Source organism: Mirounga leonina, unplaced genomic scaffold, assembly GCF_011800145.1.
Source record: "Mirounga leonina isolate KUSES-001 unplaced genomic scaffold, KU_Mleo_1.0 Mir_168, whole genome shotgun sequence".
NCBI lineage: Eukaryota > Metazoa > Chordata > Mammalia > Carnivora > Phocidae > Mirounga > Mirounga leonina.
Window position 1 is genome coordinate 36160807 of NW_023270426.1, and position 22877 is coordinate 36183683.

At 41.0% G+C, this 22877-nt stretch overlaps 1 protein-coding gene across 4 annotated transcripts in view; it reads right to left on the minus strand.

Annotated features, from left to right (window-relative positions):
* Window positions 1-18593: 18593 nt before the first annotated feature.
* The window catches only part of ELOVL7 (ELOVL fatty acid elongase 7), a 75991-nt gene continuing 71707 nt past the window's right edge, over window positions 18594-22877 (minus strand). For all 4 annotated transcript variants that reach the window (XM_035014482.1, XM_035014484.1, XM_035014483.1 and 1 more), the window contains one exon: window positions 18594-21362. In XM_035014482.1, coding sequence (XP_034870373.1) covers window positions 21153-21362 — 210 coding nt within the window. In that variant the 3' untranslated portion in view covers window positions 18594-21152. The remainder of the gene's footprint in view (window positions 21363-22877) is intronic.

Sequence of the window (22877 nt, forward strand, 5' to 3'; positions counted from 1 at the left end):
CACACACATCTCCTGCCACTTCACAATCAAACCATTACAGTTCTAAGTTAGCATAATAAAACCCTTGCCAAGGATACAGCTGAATGGATTCTCATATTGGATTCTCATATTTGGGCATAAGTTCAGGTTCTCGCACATCAGGACAGGGCTTCTTTTTTGCTATCACTAACTATAATTCTTTGTATCTAGGAAAGCCACTTTATGACCAAAAAAAAATTTAACCAACATTGGCCTGGCCAAGGAATATCGAATAAATTCAAGGAAGAAGATCATGGAGACAGGAAAGCTACCTAGAAGGTAGTTGAATGAATACAGACATGAAAATCCAAGAGCAATGGAGTGTTATGAAAACAGCTGTGTAACCTTGGGCAAGACTCTTCTGCTGCGTGTCAGTTTCTAATTAAAAAAAAAAAAAGGAAATAACAGTGGTATCTGTTTCATAGTGCTATTGAAAGACTTACTTAAGGAAATACACGCAGATTTCTTAGAATTCTGCTTCCCTTGTACAGTGGGCAGAATTCCAAGATGGTCTCCAAGATTCCCAGACCTGGTGTATCTACTCCTCCTCCCATTTTTTCGGTCAAACATGACCCCAGGCGCTGCTGTAAAGGGAATTTGCCTATGATATTAAGGTTCCAAATCAGGTGACCTTGGAATAGGGATATTATCTAGATGAGCCTGACTTAATCACATGAGCCCTTTAAGAGGAGAGTTTTCTCCAGCTGGTGGCAGAAGTCGGAGACTCGAAAAGGAAGTGAATTCTGTCACCCTGAATGAACATGGAAGCAGATTTTTCCCCAGAGCCTCCACAGGGAAATCAGCCTGGCTGAGATCTTGATTTCAGGCTTCCAACACCTAATTCACTGAGCAGAGAGCACAGTCACCCCACTCCAGACTTCTGACCAGCTAATAAGCTAATAAACCGGTGCTGTTTTTAATCATTAAACGTATTGTAATTCCATATATGACAATAGAAAACTGATATATCTTGTATACACAAGCTCTCAATTAATGTTTGTTCTAGCTATTACACGGCAGGAGAGGGGATAGTAGAAACGTCAGTACTTAGTGAATGGTTAGCCATAAAGGATGAGGGAAAAGAAAAAGCCAGATGTGGCTCTAAATGCCACCTAGAAGACTGGCAGAAAGATTGCACCATTAGTCACAGTGAAACAGGCTTTATCTGGGTAAGTAAGAAGGAACAAAGAGAGGGGACTTGACTATTCATAAGAATCACCACAGTAGCTTGTTTAAAATTCAGTTTTAGGGGATTCCTCCCACAGAGGTACATACAAGTATCTATATTCCATTGGTTTTTATGGTTTGACTCCTTACCAGTGACTCCAGAGATCCGTGACTTGCACAGATACCTAGTTTTGATGAGGCAAAACCTTAAAACTACCCCCCCCCCCCGCACCGAGGCTGGTATAAGAACATGTCATCCACTTGGAGGTGAGCCTAGGCCACCAGCTAGGATTCGCCCACTCAATATGCCTCTGACATTCTTTCCCCTTCATGTTTATGCACATCGTGGGGAAAATATTGACTGGTATTTGAGAATTCACCTGAGTCACTGGACCTGTTTCTCCTAAACAGCAAAGGCCAAAAGAAGTTGGGGTTTGGACAAGCAGCATTTGACTGGCAGTGAAACATCAAATAGGGGTGACCTGTGGTTGAAAATATTAGATCGAGGGGCACCTGGGTGACTGAGTCGTTGGGCGTCTGCCTTCGGCTCAGGTCATGATCCCAGGGTCCTAGGATTGAGCCCTGCATCCGGCTCCCTGCTCAGCTATTACACGGCAGGAGAGGGGATAGTAGAAACGTCAGTACTTAGAGAAGCCTGCTTCTCCCTCTCCCACTCCCCCTGCTTGTGTTCCCTCTCTCGCTGCATCTCTCTCTGTCAAATAAGTAAATAAAATCTTTTTTTTTTTAAAAAAGAAAATATTAGATCGAAAGGGTGGGGGAGATAGAATTGGGTATGCTGGAGCCCTACAGGTACATGAGGACTTTGAGGAAGGAAGAATATAGAACGAACAGAGGGCTTCTCCACTGTCCCACTTCAGCCCTTTGGGCTGACTACTCTGATTGACCTGTTTCTCTGGCTCTCAATCCTGCTGCTTCACCCCTGAACCTAGGCTTCCCTGCCCACTCCTGCCACTTCACTTACCTCATTTCCCCAGCCTGCCCTGAGTCAGTGACAGCTTAATTAGGAGCCTGTCCCATTCTCGGTTCCCTCTTTGTAGGCTTAAGCTCTGGACCTCCATCAAAGACCTTCTCTTCCATTTTACTGCCAAAGGCATCAGATTCCAGTTCTAGCCTCAGCAGAATTACAAATCAATACATGCTACTGAACGTTTGGGTAGCTCCCAGGTAGTCAAATGATAAACCCCGGTATCAGCAGATCAATTGTCTTGACCCGTAGCACCTAAGCTCACTTTGAAGAAACATCTCAAAACTAGGATGACATCCATCATCTGCCTTTTAAAAAGATTCATCACAAATAGCCCGTGAGCGAGCAACTGTAGTTAATATAGCCAAAGAGAACTCAATTTACAAAAAACCCCAGAAAAGTAGAGGAGGTGGAGAATGGGCAGAAGTTTCAGAAAACATGGCTGCCAGGTCTCACGGCCGCACACTTGTAAGTCGTGCTTACTGCCAGGTAAGCTCTTTGACGGGGCATTTCCTGCAGCAGCAGCAGAGGATGCTGGTGGCCAAGGCCTGTGGACCGCCAACGAACACGGGAGCCCAGAGAGGGAGAAGTGGGGCAGGGCGAGGCTTCGGAAGCCAGAGCAGGGGTGAAAACGAGACTGCGCGGCAGGAGCTGTTGCGGAGCAAGGGAGGTCTGCGAGCTGGGGTTGGGGCCGGCTGTCTGTGCAGCTTGAGCTCTCGTGAAGGGCTTGCAGAGGCAACAATGGTTATTGTGTTTGCCTACAAGACTCCTGCTCTTCTTTTCTTTCAGAGTCAAGAAGCTGAAGCTAGCTTGGATACCTACTTTAAAAAATCAGTTTCAGCACTTGTCCTTACTAATGATGATTATTTTATATTTCGTATTTTTCTTTTCTTCCTTCCTGACACAGAGCCCCTTCTTCTTCCCTCCTTCCTTCCTTCCTCCCGCTCTCCTTCCTTTCCTCTTTCAACTTTTCATTCGTTGTAACATATACAGACAGAAGCACACACATTATCTCTAGAGGGTTTGAGGAATGTTCACAAACTGAACACACCCTTGCAACCCGCACTCCAATCAAGAAACAACATGGCCAGCACCTGAGCAGACATTCTCACACCCCCTCTGGTCTCCACTCCCCAAGAATAACTGTCACAGGTCTTTGGCTGTGTGAGGAAAAAAAAGAAACAAGGAGTTTACCCCAGACCAAAAAGGGAACATGAGCCAACTCACAGATTGCTAGGAATTCAGTCCATCTACATGGTAACCCAAACACCAACTATGAACGTGGAGGGGGAAGGGATCAAAGGATTGCATTTAGTAGACAAAATGCAGCATTCAGTTTCCAGTTTGATTGGATATACCATTTGTGACTTTTCATTTAAAATTAAAGAGAAACTTTCTAGACATTCAAACCTGTTTGACCACGTTTTCTTATCTAGCTCTCTCTGGAAAATCTCTGATTGGGTTGCGCCTGGAATTAACAATGGGACAATGTTTTGTTTTATTTTGTTTTGTTTATAAATTATCAAATGCAGAGTTTTTATTCGAGCTCCAAGGAGGGAATAGGAGGGAGAGGGTCCATGCAGATTTCACTCTGAAGTGGTCCCCCAGCCTACCCACACTCTGGAACCCTCAAAACTTATGAAAACACAGACGCCAGTCCTGACTCCAGGACCCCTGAAAGTAGATGCTCTGGGGAGAAGGCACAAGACGCTGGACCACAGAAATGTTATTATCTGATCCCCTCCCCCAGGCCAGCTGACCCCTGCAGGTAGGGTTCTGCAGGCCCTCCAAGAAGTGTCCCGAGGGCCTGGGCGGCAATACAGGAGAGAATGCTCCTGTGTATTCTTTTTTTTTTTTTTTAAGATTTTTTTTTTATTTATTTGACAGAGAGAGACACAGCGAGAGAGGGAATACAAGCAGGGGGAATGGGAGAGGGAGAAGCAGGCTTCCCGCCGAGCAGGGACCCCGATGCGGGGCTCGATCCCAGGACCCTGGGATCATGACCTGAGCCGAAGGCAGACGCTTAACGACTGAGCCACCCAGTCACCCCGCTCCTGTGTATTCTATGCTCAAAGCTGAACAAGTTACCAGAAGTAGCATCCTAAAGGAATGTTCAATAAAGGCCATAAGTAGCGTTCAAGTCAGGTCTCCAAACTGGGCCAAGAAAAGTAAAGAACCCAAGGAGATGGGAACAGAGAAGGTACTAAGAAATAGGCTTGAGGCAGGGCCTAGAGTAACTACAGAACCACAATGCAAATAGCCAGAACCAAGTTTGGGCTGGGAGCTTTGGAGAGGAGGACCGCAATACCATCTACCAAGGATTCTTGCCTCCTGCCCCCCAAATAGAACCTAAACCTGACCACACCTCATTGTTATGATCCGGCTACCAATTTTCAGGAACTGCAGAGGATGGGAGACCATGGGGGTTTTTAATCAGCAAAATCTGGAATGTGGGAGAGTCTGTAATGAGCAGGTATTTGCAACTGCAAGGAAGGGGGAGAGTAGAGGATGGAGGGAGAATCCAGAAGACTTTTGTTATGTTGGAAATTTCCATTTTTAAAAGTTGTTTTTTTTCTTTTAAATAAGGGAAAAGAAAAAAGCATTTGACTGTATCCAACATTCATTCCTGATTTACACACACACACACACACACACACACACCTCAACAAATCAGAGAATAGAAGGGAGGTTTCTCAACTTAATAAGAATCTATGAACATCCTACAGCTAACATCATAATTAATGGTGAAAGAGTGAACACTTTCTCCGCAAGATCAGCAACAGGACAAGGATGTCTGCTCTCATCATTTTTATTCAACTTTGTGCTGCTGGAGAGTCTAACTAGTGTAACGAGGCAAAATAAATAAATAAATAAATAAATAAATAGCATCCAGATTAGAAAGAATAACTAAAACAGTTTTACTTTGTAGACCACATGATTGTCGATGCAGAAATTCCCATGAGGTCTACAAAATAGCTGCTAAAGCTAATAAGAAAAGTTTTTCGCTTCTAAGCCTGCATCCTATCTCAACCTGGGGGTCCCAGGTGGGTTGCTTTTCTTCTCTGACGGATGTCGGGAGTGAATACTCCAGTCCTCACTTAATCCTATTCCCATGTAGACAGACTTCTTTAGGGTAGTGGTTTTCAAACCTGTCTGCACACTGGAATCAATTGGAGAGCGTCTAAAACTACTGATGACTCGTGGCACCTGGGTGGCTCAGTAGGTTCGGCTCAGGTCATGATCTCAGGGTCCTGGGATCGAGCTCCGTATCAGGCTCCCTGCTCAGCAGGGAGCCTGCTTCTTTCTCTGCCCCTCCTCCCGCTCCTGTGCTCTCTCTCTCTCAAATAAATAAATAAACTCTTAAAAAAACAAACAAACTACCGATGCCTTGATTCCTCTTCCATACATAGCGCTTTAACTGTTCTGGGAATGAACAGCCTGGATATCAGATTTTCAAGAGGTTCTAATGTGCAGTCTAGTTTGAGAAACATTGCCCTGGAGGCATATTTCTGGCCTTGGAACTTCTCTGAACAGTGAGTCCTGTTGGGTTTTCTTTGGGATTTGCCTGCCCACAATGTTGACCAAATCTGTTCCACTACTCTGAACCACCACTTTTATAATAATAGACCCTGTGGCAAGGGGTACAGGGAAAACAGGAGCTGGGAGAAGCCTGTGGTTGTCCAGGGGTGACTAGGACAAGGTAAGTCTATCTAATCTAGGGATAAGGAAGTTTCAGCAAGCCCTCTTAGTGAACAGGCTTAAAGCCATCTTGTCTTAACATTTACCTCCCCGACTTTTGTTTGAAAGTATTTCAAACCTACAGAAAAGTTCATAGATTAGTGCAATGACACCTACATACTCTCCACGTACATTCATCAGATGTTAACATTGCGCTTCATTTACCATCCCCCAGCCTCCCCTGCTGAACCCCCATAGTTCATTGGCATCTCCTAAAAACAGGGTATTTGTCTATTTCGCCATGATATCATTTTACCCTCAGGAAGTTTAACATTGATACATTAATATTACCTAATCTATAATCCGTATTTAAATTTCTCCAATTACTCAAAATTTCTTTTATACCTATTTTAAGGACCCCACTCTGCATTTACTTGTCTCTTTACTCTCCATGATCTAGAATAATCTCCCTCCTTTTTTTTTTTTAAAGATTTTATTGATTTATTTAACAGAGAGATAGCGAGAGCAGGAACACAAGCAGGGGGAGTGGGAGAGGGAGAAGCAGGCTTCCTGCCAAGCAGGGAGCCCGATGCGGGACTCGATCCCAGGACCCTGGGACCATGACCTGAGCCGAAGGCAGACGCTTAACGACTGAGCCACCCAGGCGCCCGCAAATAGCAATATTCTAATGCTACCATTCCTTCTACATGTTTTAGCTGACATTCCACTATAAATAAGACTTTTTGTCCCCTCTACGCCACTTCCGGCTTTTTCCCCCCATCTGCTGCTTTTTTGAGTATCATTATGGACTCATGAATCTTTGCTTATTTAACAAATTATGATTCATTATTGTTATTTGTCTTTTTGAAACCAGCTCTTGTGTTCTTTCAATATGTCCTCTTTAGCCTTTAAGCAGCCTTTATTTTTCCTGCAAGATATTTCAAGCTGACTTTGTATACTCTGTGGAGGGTTAAGCTAAGCACCCAGGATAAAATCTGAAACAAAACAAATGCACCTGTGGCTTTCATGGAGCTTACAGTCTGGGGTGGAGGGCAAATATAAACCAGACGATCATACAAATATTTAAAAATACTGTAAGTGCACTAAAAACAGGCACACTATTCTAGAGTTCTAAGCGTACAACAGGGAATCTGATACACTCTGAGTAGTTGGGAAGGCTTCCTTAAACATGTGAACTGAAAAATAGGAATTACTCAGTTCAAGGGTAAGGGGTTTGTGTATATGCTGGGGGCAGTGGTGGTGGTAACAGAAGGTAAGGGAGGTAGTCAGTCGAGGGGGTTCCAGACAGAGATTAAGAGAGGAACTTGAGAAACCAGAAGAGGGTAGAGGTCTTTATTCAGCCAAGAGCTAGGGTAAGGAACTATCTGTGTGGCAGGAAGGCTGGGCAGATGCTAACTCTGTAGAGCCCTGAAGGCAAGTGAGAGGCTTTCGTCTTTATCTTCCAAGTAATGGGAAGCCATTAAAGGGCTTAAGCTGGAGAGACAGTCATAATTAGATCTGCATTTTCAAATGAATAATGGCTAGGACAGAAAAGATCGACTGGAAAGGATGCATGTTAGCATCCAGATGGAAGGCTCTCTGCAGTAGTGCATAGAGAGCTGCCAAGTCATGCGGTATAGAGTGGTGGCTGTGACACATCCCCGTCACTTCCTGCCACGGTAGCTCACACACACCCATTCTGGGCTCTCTAAAGATTTCTACAGACAATGGGGAATCTAGTTAGTGGGCTCCTCCCTGAGCTCTCCCTCCCAGCCCCCACTCTCTCTGCTCCCTGTTTTTCTTTTATATCCAGTAGGGCAACACAAAGGTGAGATTAGAGTTGATCACGGTGAGAGTTTAGGAGCAAAAAGGTACACAAAGGCAAAAACCAAACACTTCAAATTAGGGTGGAGGTCTTTGGAGGAAGGGAAAGAGATGGGATAGAGGCTAAAAATCTGGCTCTTTTGTGAGGGGAAGAATGGATGAGAGGTTAACAAGGGTGCTGAGCACCTTTACCCAACCCTTACTCCATAGGACCTGCTCTTCAGCCACGAGAAGATGTGGCATCATCCCAAACCCGGTCTGTCCCAGCTGTGGAAATGGTTTGAAATAGAAAGCAGGGGCAATGGGGAAAGAAGAGCAGGAAGGAATGGCGTCTATAGTAAGCTGGGGGCAGGGAATGTGTGAGAGATGAATTTTAGCAGTGATGGCTTGGAGGAAGGGAGCTAGAGAATAACCTGAATGATTCCTTCAAACCACATACAATTCATAAGCTATTTCAAAGTGTTGTAAAAGATTTTTTAAAAGCTTTCCAACTCCTTTAAAAACACTAGCGTAACTCGGACACCAGATCTGACAGGCATAGTAAATACAAAGGGGAAGGAGGCAACATAAAAGTTTTATCCTCACCATTTTGAGCATACAGTTCAGTTGTGTTAAGTATATTCACAATGCTGTGCAACCAATCTCCAGAACTCTTTTCATCTTGCAAAACTGAAACTCTGTACCCAGTAAGTAACTCCCCGCTCCTCCCTTCCCACAGCCCCTGGCAACCACCCTCTGCTTTCTGTCTCTGAATCTGACTCTTCTAAGTACATCATATACGTGGAATCACACAGTATTTGCCGTTTTGTGACTGGGTTATTTTACTTACCATAATGTCCTCAAAGTTCATCCAAGTCATTGCATGTGCCATTTTTTTTTCCTTTTTAAGGGTGAATCATATTCTACCGTGAATATGTACCACATTTTGATTACCCATTCATCGGCCAATGCACACTTGTGTTGCTTCGGCCTTTTGGCAGATATAACAAACAAATGCTGCTATGAACATGAGTGTGCAAATATCTCTTTGAGTCCCTTCAATTCTTTTGTGTATATACCTAAAGGTGGAATTGCTGGATCACAGGGTACTTGCATTTTTAATTTTTTGAGGAACTACCATAGTTTTCTCCACTGGAGCTACACGAGGTTCCACTTTCTCCATACCTTCACCAACACATGTTATTTTCTGTTCTTTCTTTTTTTTTTTTTTTAAGATTTTATTTATTTATTTGACAGAGAGAGACGCAGCGAGAGAGGGAACACAAGCAGGGGGAGTGGGAGAGGGAGAAGCAGGCTTCCCGCCGAGCAGGGAGCCCGATGTGGGGCTCGATCCCAGGACCCCGGGATCATGACCCGAGCCGAAGGCAGACACCTAACGACTGAGCCACCCAGGCGCCCCTATTTTCTGTTATTTCTTAATAGTAGCCATCCTCATTGGGTGTGTGCCTATTTTCCAAAATTATAAAAGTAGATATGTTTATTGTGAAAATTGCAGCTTCAGAAAAATAAAAATAAATGAAAGCAGAAAGTTAAACTTTTAAAACATGTTTCATTTCAAAATGAAGCAAAGTGTTGCTATGTAGATGTAAAAAACAGGATTTGCTTAAAAAATACAAAGATATTAATAGAAAAAGGGGCCAAGGATGGGCACAGAAGGGCACCAGGGATGAAATAGAAGCAGCCAAAAGAAACAGGATGGGAGCCGATGTAGTTCTCTGGCTACTTCCAGTCAGTGAGGACACAGAGTGCAGGGGCCTCGTGTGGCCACTGCAGCAGGAGGGGTGTCAAAAACGCTTCAGTTCTGCTCTGCAAGGACTATAACCCAAATTGGCTTATCCATTTAATATGAGAGAACGGAGGCTGGATGGCCAGAGGAAACGTTTCCTTCCCTACCGCCAACACCAATGATATATTTGAAATGCTCCAGAAGACGTGGAAGAAAATTGAACCCTTAAAAAGCTCTGAAAACACAAGTAAGATGGCTGAACTACACATTTTGTTTCAGAGAAAGAATGCTGGGGTCATTTTGGAAAAAAAGAAAGACTCTTAAAGCGCTCTGTTCAGACTTCAGTGTCAGGGCAGTTAGGTTGCACAAGTCGGTTATCATGCCAATAGGAAAGCACCTCCCCTGGGGAGTTCCAAAGGCACAGGAGCTCCCACTGAAATCTGAAGCTATGTGGTGGTTTTAAAACATGCCCCAAAACACTTTGAAACACCTCCCACTAAGAGGTGAGTTCTATGTCTCCTCCTGTGACTCTGGTAGGTTTGTGACTTCCTTCAAGCAACAGAATGGCAGAAATGATACCGAGTGATTTCTGGAATTAGGTCCTAAATGGCCTTGCAGCTTCACCCCAGTTTTCTTAGACTGTTCATGCTATGTTAGTCCCTTCACTGGGTACTCCCCCTTGGGCCCCAGCCGCCGTGCTGTGAAAAGCCAAGCTGGAGCGAGGTCAAGCACTGGTGCATGAATGATGGTCCCAGCTGAGCCCTGCTCTGGAGTTGTCTCAGCCCAGGTGCCAGATGTATGAACGAAGAAGCCTCCAGATGATTTCAGCCTTCAGCCTTTCAAGACATTCCAGCCTTTTAAGTCTTCCTAACTGAGGCTCCAGATATCACAGAGTAGACATGAGCAATGTATGCTGTGTCCTGTCTGAACACGTGATCCTCAGAACCCAAAAGCATAACACACAGTTGGTTGTCTTTCAGTGCTACAGGTTGGGGGCGGTTTGTTGTGCAACCGTAGATAACCAAAACAAATAGTTAAATTATTAGCACTATAAAGAAAGTAACTTTCACTACTGATTAAACATATTGATTCACCTGTGTCTGGTAGAAGACTTGAGAGAGTTAGAGGTGCTTCGCAAATCAAAGAACTTAGAATATCCAGCTAGTAGTCAAATTTTCTACAAATGCTGTCTTCATTCCACTGGTAGAATTATTCTTATGGGTGATCCTGATAGGATTTGGAGGCAGACCCTTGTTCATCTTATGACTGAGGTTCCCATCAGTGGAAACGTCTGTGGGATTTTACAATGTTTGATGACAAACAAGACGTCCTATAGGATTCTGCATGTGGGAAAAAGGAGATATGGTCCTACTGGCTGTGAGCTCCTTAGAGCTCAGACTGGAAGAGAGTGTGATGATATAGTCCCTCATTAAGGATTTGATATCTCCTTGATGCAGTTGTGGATGGAGTAGGGTTGGGTCAGAGTAGAGGGCCCAGTCCCCACTTACAGGGGTTCTCTTGAGGCTTAGCAGGAGAATGGAATGACTAGTTATAGTACCAACAAACTCTGGGATTCTGGAGTAAAAATATAGGGTAGCAGATGGGGCATGAACAAACCATAGAATTACTTTGGATATGATTATTCCTGGGAGAGGTGGAGGGGAGAGTGGCTTATGTAGTGATCCTGGTGGGTCTACTATTAAAACACTTTCCACAGATCTGTCTAGCTCTATTACTGTAAAATACAGTGAATCAAACAAATATAAATCAGGAGCTTCAATACAAATTGCTGGACCTTTGATGGGCCCTTTGGTCTGAAGGGTAGCTCACGACCATTAGAGGATCACAGACTAGATACCTGATGTACAGTATTTAACAACAACAACAACTACTACTACTACTTCTACAGTATGTAGATATTAAAAATTGGTTTAAAAGAAACTTTTAATAGTAAAAGCAGTATTCTGGATACAAATTTAGCCTTTTACTATGTAAAATTTAAACATATACAAGAGTAGAAAGAACACGATAACAAACACACGGTGTCAGTAATTATCAACTTAAGGCCAATGTTTCACCTACAGCCCCAGCCACTGTTCCCCAGCTCAGCTTACATCCCATCAGATCATCAGCCTGGAAAATTGTAGTACCCTTCAGTTCTTCAGTCTTATTTGGGGCCCCAAAATAAATCACATGAAGGGGACCTAACCCACATCTGTTGCTTGGAGCCAAACCCAACTGAGTCCAGCCAAAGTCAGTCCAACCAGTCCACAGACCCACGAGTGGAAAGATAAATATTTGTTGCTGCAAACTTCTGAGATTTCAAAGTTGATTGATATGTAGCATTATTTGCCAATAGTTACCTGAAACTTATAACAAAGTACTAACAGTGGATTTCTTTTGATGAATAGAATATGGTAGATTTTTCACTTTGCATTTGGGTTTTTTGTATTTTCGAGATTTTCTACTTTTAGCCTGTGTTACCTCTTAAATTGAGGTGGGCAAAAATAATATAATTTAAAAGTCGAATTAGGAGAAAAAAATAAAACAATGGAAATAATTATGTTTCTTCTCATGCTACAAACTAGAACAAAATTGCTTATTTTCCACAGTGCATGCAAGGTTACAATCAGTCAAGCATTGGGAGTTTCACAATGTAAATGTTATAAAAAGGTATGACAACTAACAACAAAACCATTAGGGGCCTGTGTTGGTGTTCTTCTCCTTGAAGGCTTCCTTAATTAGGCAGATGCCGAGACCCTTCTTTTTTCCACTGCCTCTAAACACAGAAACCACACATTTCTGCCTTATCTAACAAAACATACAGAAAGTAGAAACTGTGAAGGATCAATACATTATTCAATCATCAACTACTTAGAGGGAAAGAATTAAAAATGTAGCTCTCACAAAACTGAAGAATCACACCCACCTCTTCATAAGCCATGGTAATTCTCTGGCCCATCTTCTTACTTCATGTATCAAAGTAAAAAGTTATTTCTCTGTATAGTCCATGTCTTTTTCCATATTAGCCCATTTTGTCTTTGGTTGTAAGACTGTCTTATGTATGTCTGCCACCTGGGTATGTACAGCCATAAAAACATATCCCCTATGAGGATACATTTGAAAAAGTTAATTTAAGAACATTCTGTAATCTGGGACACATGGCTGCCCCTCCCCGCCATTCGTGCTCTCTCTCTCTCAAAAAAAATGAATAAATAAATAAATAAGTAATCTCAAAACAAAACAAAACAAAACTCACGGGGGTTTCTGTGTAGGTCCTCAGCTCCAACCTGGCTCAAACTGACTCATATAAGGGATTATCAGGCAAAACACCTAGCAAGGGGCTATCAGGTGAAACACCTAGCTGGGCATCTCCTTGGCTGGAACTGTTGGTTCTGCAAAACAAAACACATTCCTTCCCTGCTTTTACCCTTTCCCCTTGTCTCTTCTGCTGAGAGCTTTTAGCCCTGATTTGTGTAACTTCCCTAGTTACATCCTGGCTCATAATATCATTGTGCAATTTTTAGAATGGCTATTATCAAAAAGACAAAAGATAACAAGTGTTGGCAAAGAAGTGGAGAAAAGAGAACACTTTCACAGTGTTGATGGGAATATAAATTGGAACCACCATTATGGAAAACAGTATGGAGGTCCCTCAAAAAATTTAAAAAAGAACTACCATATGATCTAGCAATCTCACTTCTGACTATACATTCAAAGGAAATGAAATCATTATCTCAACAAGATATCTGCATTCCCATGCATGTTCACTGCAGTATTATTCACAATAGCGAAGATACGGAAACAACTTAAGTGTCCATCGATGGATGAATGGGTAAAGAAAATGTGGTGTGTATATATACAATGGAGTATTATTGAGCTTTAAAAAAGGACTTCCTGTCATTAGTGACAACATGAATGAACCTGGAGGATATTATATAAAGTGAAATAAGCCAGCCACTGAAAGACGAATACTGCATGATCTCACTTATATGTGGAATGTGAAACGGTCAAACCCAGAGAAGCAGAAAATAGAATGGTGGTTGCCAGGGGCTGGGGCTGGGGGTAATGGGGAGTGGGGAGACATTGGTCAAAGGGTACAAAGTTTCAATTATGCAAGATGAATAAATTCTAGAGATTTAACGTATGGTGGGTGACTATAGTTAACAGTACTATATTGTATACTTGATATTTACTAAGAGCATGGATCTTAAGTATTCTTACCCCAAAAAGGAAAGAAAATGGTAATTATGTGAGATAATGAATATGCTAATTAGCTTGATTGTGGTGATCTATTCATAATATACAAACATCAAGGGGCGCCTGGGTGGCTCAGTCCGTGAAGCGTCTGCCTTCAGCTCAGGTTATGATCCCAGGGTCCTGGGATCGAGCCCCGCATCGGGCTCCCTGCTCAGCGGGAAGCCTGCTTCTCCCTCTCCCACTCCCCCTGCTTGTGTTCCTGCTCTCACTGTGTCTCTCTCTGTCAAGTAAATAAATAAAATCTTTTTAAAAAAATTTTAAAAAAAGAAACAGATCCTTAACTATAGAAAACACACGGATGGTTACCAGACAGGAGGCAGGAGGGGCAATGGGTGAAACAGGTGATGGGGATTAAGGAGGGCAGTTGTTGTGATGAGCACCAGGTGATGTATGGAAGTGTTGAATCACTACTATACACCTGAAAGTAATACTACACTAAATGCTAACTGGAATTTAAATAAAAATTTAAAACCTTCCCATTTATATGACATTTTGGAAAAGGCACAACTATAGAGATGGTAAACAGATCAGTGGATGCCAGGGGCTCAGGGTGGGGAAGGGTTGAACCAGTGAAGCACAGAGGATTTTTTTAGGGCAGTGAAACTATTCTGTATGATACGGTAATGATGAATATATGACACCACGCATTTGTCAAAACTCAAAGAGCTTTAGAGCACAGAGTCAAACTTGTAAGATGCAAAACTTGCAAAAACCATTTAGAAGGTGGGAGAGTCCTACAAAGGAATGTAGAATGATAGGAGAACCTAACCGTATTATAAATATATGAAACAACCTCATTGAAGCAGGTGAGGGGGAAAGGTGCTGACGTAAGTAATTTTGGAAATGAGTGGAGTCTGTAAATAAAAAACAAAAGGAACTCTAGTTGATAAAGTGTGCGATGGGTTAACAATTCTGAAATCATTATACATGTATATTAGAATTGAACTATTAAATAAATTCATGGTAGATGTGAGAGCCAGGTTTCTCACTACAGGAGTTATAGGCAAGCAAGAGCAAGAGGCTAGAATGATCCATGTGGTAATAGATTAGAAATGGAGGTATCAACATGAACTCATGTTTACCTTCAGATATATACAGATGGTTACATATAGAAATATTTACAGGTATGTGTCTATGTACGAATTAGTATACACACATACAATTCTTTGCTGTCAGCTAAGAGGGCCTAGAAGCAATGACACTCCAGTAGCCATGAGCACACCTGTGGCCAGCTCAGGGCTTCTAATACCATTCCCCGGTGAAAGGAATCAGGACCCCTTGGAGAATTGGCTCATTCTAGAAGTAGGGCAGGAAATATGCAAGATGAGTCTGGAGCATCTTGCAGTGCCAGAAGGTAAGGAAGTGGGAATACGTCAAAATGACACAGAAACTATGCAAAAGACTCTCAAAGGCTAAGCTGGAAGAATTTGTGCAATTAAATAAGTAATGTAGTATTGGATTATATCCCAAAGTAGCAAATAGATATTCATGAGTCCATATTAATGTAAACAGATCATTGAATAAATAAATGGGAGAGAATAGGCGACTAACCTAGGCAGAAGAATTCCAAATAATTTGTGTAGATACTTTGCGCTCAAGGAGCTATCCTTAAGTGTGACTGCAGAGTGACTCCCTTCCAAAGAATAAAGTATAAAAGGAGAAAAAGAGTAACATTACCTCAACCAGGTGATCCAGGTTAATATCAACAGTGAAAAGTCATAATAATAGTATATACCCTTGATATGATAAGAATGATACTTTACTTCTACTGTCTTCCTCCTAAAAATTAATAACCCCTGTCTAATCATGAGAAAAGTATCAGATGAATTCCAATTGAGGGACATTCTACAAAATACTTGAGCAGTATTCCCCAAAACTGTCAAGGTCATCAAAGAATAAGAAAAGCCTGGGGCAGCTGGGTGGCTCAGTCAGCGAGTGTCTGACTCCTTGATTTCGGCTCGGGTCATGATCTCAGGATTCTAAGATGGAGCCCCACCTTGGACTCCCCCCTGGACATGGAGCCTAATTAAGATCTTTCTTTCCCTCTTCCCCCTTCCCCCTCTCTCCCTCACTCTCTCTAGAATAAATAAGTAAATCTTTAAGAAAAAAAAAAAAGGAAAGTCTGAGAAACCATGACAGCCAAAATGAGCTTAAGGACACAGAACAACTATAGTGGCATCCTGGATGGATGGAATCCCGGAACAGAAAAAGGACATTAGGTAGAAACTGAGGAAATCTGAACTAAGTATGGACTTTAGTTAATAATAAAGTATCAACATTGGCACATCAATTGTAATAAATGTATATATTTATGTAAGATGTTAGTAATAGGGAAACTGGGTATGCGTATATGGCAATTCTCTGCACTAACTTCATAATTTTTCTGTAAATCTGAACTATTCTATAATTAGGTTTATTTTTAAAAAGAATTCCATTCATGCACAATCCCAGATTTTGAGGCTTGTGTCACATTGCTCTCCTCATTATTATCACCCACTGTCTTCTTGGAGATATACCCGTATTCAGAGTACTTTATCATCTACCTCATCTTCATTCCAAGACTCTTCATCATTGAGGCTCTTCCTCATTCATGTGGACATTCCGTCCAACACCATGCCTAACACTTCATCCATTTGTTTAATTCCAATAACCATCATACACTTTCTGTATCAGCCACTCACTTACAGAGCCATATAGTACTACCTCTACACTTTGAATTGCTGACCAGACTACAGCCTTCTATTCCCATTCACTTCCTTCTTTCAGAGTCATAGAATTCCTGACTTTAGCTTGAGAGTCACCTAGGATAAAGTATACTTCCCCGATTTCCTTCTGCTACATGTGACCCATATGACTAAATTCTGGCCAGTGATGTATCACTTTTGTTATAGGTCCTTAAATGGAGAGAATAGGTCCTTCTCTTATCCTCTTCCTCCTTCATACTGACTGAAATGTGTATTAATGGCTGGAGTTCCAACATCCATTTTGGATCATGAGGTGACTATGGGAATGGAAGCCACATATGGGGGAACTGCGAGGCAAAATCCCTGGGTCTCTGATACTATAGTAAACTGACCCAATTCTGATTGCATACCTCTGGAACCTTACGTAAGAAAAACTTCTATCTTAAGTAACTGTTATTTTTAGGTTTTCATCAATCTTAGTTAAACTCACAAATCAGTTTACTCCCTTGTTCCATCAACCTTTCTTGGCAGTATAGCACGATGGTTAAGAGTAAGAGCTTTGAAATCAAAGAAAGTTGGTTTGACACCCAGCTCTAACAGCTAATAACTTCCTGATCTTGGTCAAAATTTATGTAAATGGTATAAGCATCAATTTCCTTACCTGTAGCTACCTCATTGTATCTGTCTTGTAGGGATATTGTGAGGATCTTATTGCATGAGACATATAAGGAGCTTCGTAAGCACCATTGTCCTTTGAGAGTCTCAGTCTCAGCTCCCATAATGCATCACTGCATCCAGTCTTGCTGGCATTCTCAACGTCCTCCCTTGTCCTGCTGCAACTTCCTTGCAAATCCCCACCTTGGTCAGTGCAAGTCTTCTCCATGCCCACATTATGGGCCTAACAAAATTATGCAAATTGGGACCACTACAAACATATGGTCTCCAGCCTCAACGGGGCTCTGCTAGAGGCTGGGAAATATTTGAAATCTGTGTCTATCCCTAAGCACATCCATTTCCCCGTTTATATAACTTTTTCATGTGTCAAATCATTCCTAAAATAAACGCATTTATATCTGCTGTTTTAAAAGAAAAAAAAATTTCCCTCAATCCATTTATCCCATCTGCTCTGCAATCATCACATACCTTACCCCACCTACAATAGAAAGAACCATAAACTTTGTTCTCTTTTGAGCTAGGGACTCACCTTCTTTTCCTCCCCATTTAAATCTGCTGAGTCTATTTTCTCTGTGCATATGTTCATATTTTTACCAATTACTACAAAAGGCTCTGAAAATACATTATTTCATTTAAGCCACTGAACAATCCAGCAAGGAAAACTTACACTCTTGTTCTCATTTTATAGATTTAGAAACAGAAGCTGAGAGAAGTTAACTGGCTTATCCAAGGTCACCTGGCATCTAACATCCATGCCTCATGGCTTTAGATTCAGCCCACTTTCCACACCACCCCACCGTTTCCTTGGATGCTGCTAGCCATCCCATCCATGGTTGGTCTAGATGAGACTCTCCCTTCAGAAGTGTTCACATCCCCCCCTTTCTTTCTAGGCACACATGCTGGCTCTGCTCCGTCATCCTGAATCAACCAATTTAGCTCTGCTGTTAATGTTTAAAGCCGCCACCCTAACCCACCCCAATCCACCCCACCAGATGACTCTTAAGGTACTGCTTAGATCAAACCTCATTTCTCTCAAAAACCATTTAATGCTCTCAATTTACTGGAAAATCAAGCCCAGATACTACAGCCAAGTGCCTCCAAGGTCTGAGCCCACCTCCCCTTCTGGTCTCATCTCTCTGTATCAAATGCAGGAAGCCTTCCTCTAATTTGGTCTATTGGCCATTCCTTCCTTCCCCTAGACCTTGAATTTGTTATTTCTTTTCACTTAACAATACCTTGCCCACTAACCCACCACCCATTTTGAAGTTCCGTACATCTTAAACACACAAGTTCTAATTCCTTCATAGAGCCTTCCCTGCTTTCTAAGTGACAGAACTTTCACTCATATGGCCCCTCGCCGCCCTATGACATAGCTTCCTCTGTCAGTCTGTAAGTTTCAGGAGGCCCCAACTATCTCTGAGGCATCTTCGTATCACTCTAATATCTAGCAGGGGCTCTGAATACACCAAGTGTGCAACAAATGTGTAAAATGCTTTGGTTAAATGAGTATTCAGGATTAAAACCACCTACACATGCAAACATATGCAGTTATATTCCAAAATAAAAGACACATACACCCACACTACCACAAATTTATTATAATACACACACACACACACACACACAACTTTGACAATATTCACAGGTTTCCATAGTCTTTAAAAATTTAACAGAAATAAGATAATTGAGGAAACATAAACTCATAATTTTATAATTTAGGTAACAATGTAGTCCACTCAATTAAGAATTCAACTCAATTAAGACGGTAAACTGGCAATGCCCCATAGAGACTTAAAATTTTGTATTTGTATTTTACAGTAGACATTGGTTTTCAAGGATTCATAGAACTTCATGTCGTAAACCAGATTTTATAACTGGTCTCTTTATTTGTTAGGTAGGCAGACCCAAAGGCAATAAAGTCCTGAAAAGTGGATGAAACCCCAATAGAAACTCTATGTGACCCACAGAGCCCTTTAATAAAATACTGTCCATGCATATCCTACATCCAGTGATATGCATTTTGATCTAATGATGTTTACACGGGGGATGCTTTTGTTAGCTGTGATTTCTTTTCATGTAACATTCCAGCTCTCCACTTCTATTCACATAATTTAGAGCATAGTTCCATCACGCGCTGCTGTGAGTTCATAGGCAAGTCAGACATTTTAAAGCCTACAGTGAGGTTAGGAGAGGTTGTACAATGCAAGACAGAAAGTATTGCAAAAACCAAACTCTCCTGTTTCATCTTCTTCTCTTTGTGCTTCTTTCTGGTCTTTACCCTTCTTGGGTCTTCAGGAATTTTGTGTGTAACAGCACAAACTCCACTGTCTCATTTTAGTGCAGGTTGGATGTGAAGAGCCAAAACAGGAAAACAGTTTGGGAACACTGAGGCCCTCCGAGAAATACATTATAACTGCTGTTCTTTTAGCTCTGCTTTCTGCTTTTTTTTTTTTTTACTTGAGAAAAATAAGGTATTTCCCCCATTTATCAAATCTTGTCTTCTCATATGGTAAGCAAGTGAAATCAGTAAAAGTCACTTAAAGGCAAGTAACATTATAAATCTGGTAAGTGTGAGAGAAAAGGCCATGGTATAGATTAAATGCCTGGGGTGACACATCGAACTACAGGGGTTTACAGTGAGGAAAAACTCAGGCTCTGATGGACGATGCTATCACTGTGTGTTACATAACTGAGACCCATAAGTACTGATTGTTTAAAGTCATAAGCATAAGCAGTCCTTCAAAATCAAGTATAAATATAGCAAGAAAGAAAAGCAATAGGGAAAAATTCAGAAATGTCCAAATATCATTGTTTCTGGGACAAAACTCTATTGACCAGTAGCTTTGGTTTGCCAACAAGAAAATGTGAGAACAAGAGAATTTTAGAAAGCAGGAATTGTGAAAAAACAAAAGTAGGCAAAATGAATTTCAGGTCTTCATTATATAGTTTATAGTTTTGAAAAAAAGAAATCCAGGCTATTCATTCATTCATTCATTCATTCATAATTCTGGGAAATGTCTTTCCATGCAGTGTATCTATAACAACTGTTAAATAGGCTCTCTCTTTCTCTCTTTATTAAGAGACCCCTACAAAACCCAACAGTCTCTGGATAATTTCTGTGCCATCATTTTCCTCCAGTTGCTTCACAAATGACTCTAAGCCATCTCCGGAAACTGTGTATAATGGGAGGTCTGAAATCACTTATGATTTAAGGGTACTTGCATGAACATTTATATATCTAACCAATACATATTTAACAAGATAATCCTTTAAGCCACAACAATATGAGAAAGTGACATTATAATACAACAGACAAGAGATTTTTCCCACTGAACTACAGAGTACTTTTTCCATTGACAAATTTCACCTCTTTCCAGAAATATACAAAGTTAACTGCAAAATAGTAATAGCACAGTGCTTGTTAAGCCACAGAACAAATCATCTTGTTTTCAAAATATTAACTTAAACTTAGTGTCAAGTGCATGAATGTACTAACCAAAAGAATTGTTACTTTTAAACAGTATATACAACAAAAATGTTGTAGGGAAGTCTTATCAGTAAAGCTGGTAGTGGCTACACAAGAGATCCATTAAAAATTTTTGTTAGTGATGTTAAATGACAACTTATCAAAAATTCACTTAATGTTCACCAGTGTTAGCTCTTTAGAATGGGCATTTAACTTTAGAATAAATATAGTGTCTTCTGAATATAATCAACAAGCAACAAAGCCAAAACCCTCAGTTCGAGGTTTTCAGAGCTGGCAGAAGGAATCTATAGTAGGGCATGGATCTCTGTCTACGGTCAAAATATCTCATGATATTTTTTCATCTATACTGGACTTCTTTGAAAAGTACTCTACTGTTTCATATTCTCCTTTCACTATAACAAAATGTATTAAATAAAACCTTTATAGGTTTAAAAGCAGCTGAAAAACTTCCTGCTTTAGGCTCTAATTAGACTCTGTTATCTGGGATCTTTGGGCTCTCAAATATCAGAAGCTCCAATAACTTATCATAAAAATACAAGCTCTTAGTTTTGAAAAATATACAAAATGCACTTCACATGGAAATAGCTCTTGATTGTCAAAGAAAGTAAGATACCAGTCTCATTCATAGATTCATGTCGTGCTTGCATTTCAGTGATCTTTGTTTTTGCAGATTCCATTTTTCAAAGTTTTGGGCAGCCTCTGGCCTTTGGTGTAAGCACGGTACCAAAAGTGGAGAAAGAGCAGCAGAAAGATGCACCCATAACTCATAATGATGTACAGAAAGACTGGAAACTGGTACTTGCAATCTTCCATGAAAAAGAACTGGCCTATGTGGATGGTGACAATAATGAACTGGGCCTAACAGATAAAAGAATGAAAAATATTATTCAGATATGAAGTCACAAAGGAGCAATCATTTAATGCATTCTTTGGCTGCTTATGCTTAAACACTCTGCAACCACATCTAGGCTACTGTTCGGTAGGGAATTTTATCTTTAAATCTGGCCTCCATGGGTGTGAGAGTGGGTGGGACAGTGTCGAAATCCACTATTCAGTCCTGCCCAACTGTACAACTCCAGCGGCCCTTCATAAATGGCCCGGGAGCGGTGCAGGGCAGCAGGCCTTTCGTACCCAGAGAAAGAACCATCAGAGCAAGTTTTCTTGGCAAGTCTCTGTCTTGAGTCCTTGCCTTGATGAAATACACATGGGACCACTATCTTATGGCCTCATTTTCTAGAAGAGTTTCAGTTTCAAATATTCTGTCTTGTTGTTAGACAAGGTATTTCAATTTTGGGGAAATACAAACATCTTAATTAGAGCCCTAGCAATTCTGTAGGAGACAAAGCACGCCTGAGTCCTGGTATCTGCCACTTGTCGCCCACAGTTATATCAGGGTAAAAATCTATCCTACCAATGGCAGCAGAGAGTCTGTAAGAAGTAAAACAGTATTGATGACCTTCCTTGTAATGCCCAAGGGCTCTTTGTTCCAGAACATTCTACACAGTCTTAAGAGGAACACTTCCCAGGCTAATGTCCAGATTTTTTGCATATCTTTCTTCTCCTGATTAAAAGGCAACATGTGCTCTGTGGGAATGTTAGACAAGTAAAATTCCATAAGTAAAAATAAATAACAATTACCTATAATCTTCCAGTTATAACCATAGTTAAGCTTTTCACAGTTTCTTTTATGATCATCCTCAACTTTCCTTGCATCATCTTAAGAAACTTCTATGACCTTCCTGTGCAGTAGCTACCCTTATTTCTCTCATTTTACAGACACAAAGATGACACCTTTGGAAGTCTCGGTGACACCTTCAATATCTGAAGCAGGCATGTTTGTGTATAACCAACATGTTCGAGATAATAAATATCTATTCTTTCTTCTATTTTAGTATTTTGCCACATCGTTAAAAATTTTTTACAACATTTAAGAGTAGGCAAGTGGGAAAAAAAGCCCAATACAAAATTGTCAATGCAGTATAATGCAAATCATGCAAGAGGTATACACATATATGTGGAATTATGCTTATTTTTCTTTCTCTTTGCTTAATTAGATGTTCTAATTTCTCGGCGATGAGCATATGTTACTTTACAATTAGAAAAAAATACTTAAAAAGAAAGCAACTGTGAATCATTTTCTTGATTTCATAATATTGCAAAGTAGGAATTAAAATAATTTATTTCATTATTTCCTTACACTTGGTTATTTAGAGCATTGTCAATTCTGTCAATATATACAATATACCGGCCCCTACCTCTTTCATCTGCATGTATGTTTACTATTCGGAGGAAAAACAGACTTAGAGGCAGGCATAGAGGAAGACTCGTAATGCCCTCAAAGTTACATTGCCTCCCTCAAAGTCATTTAGATCT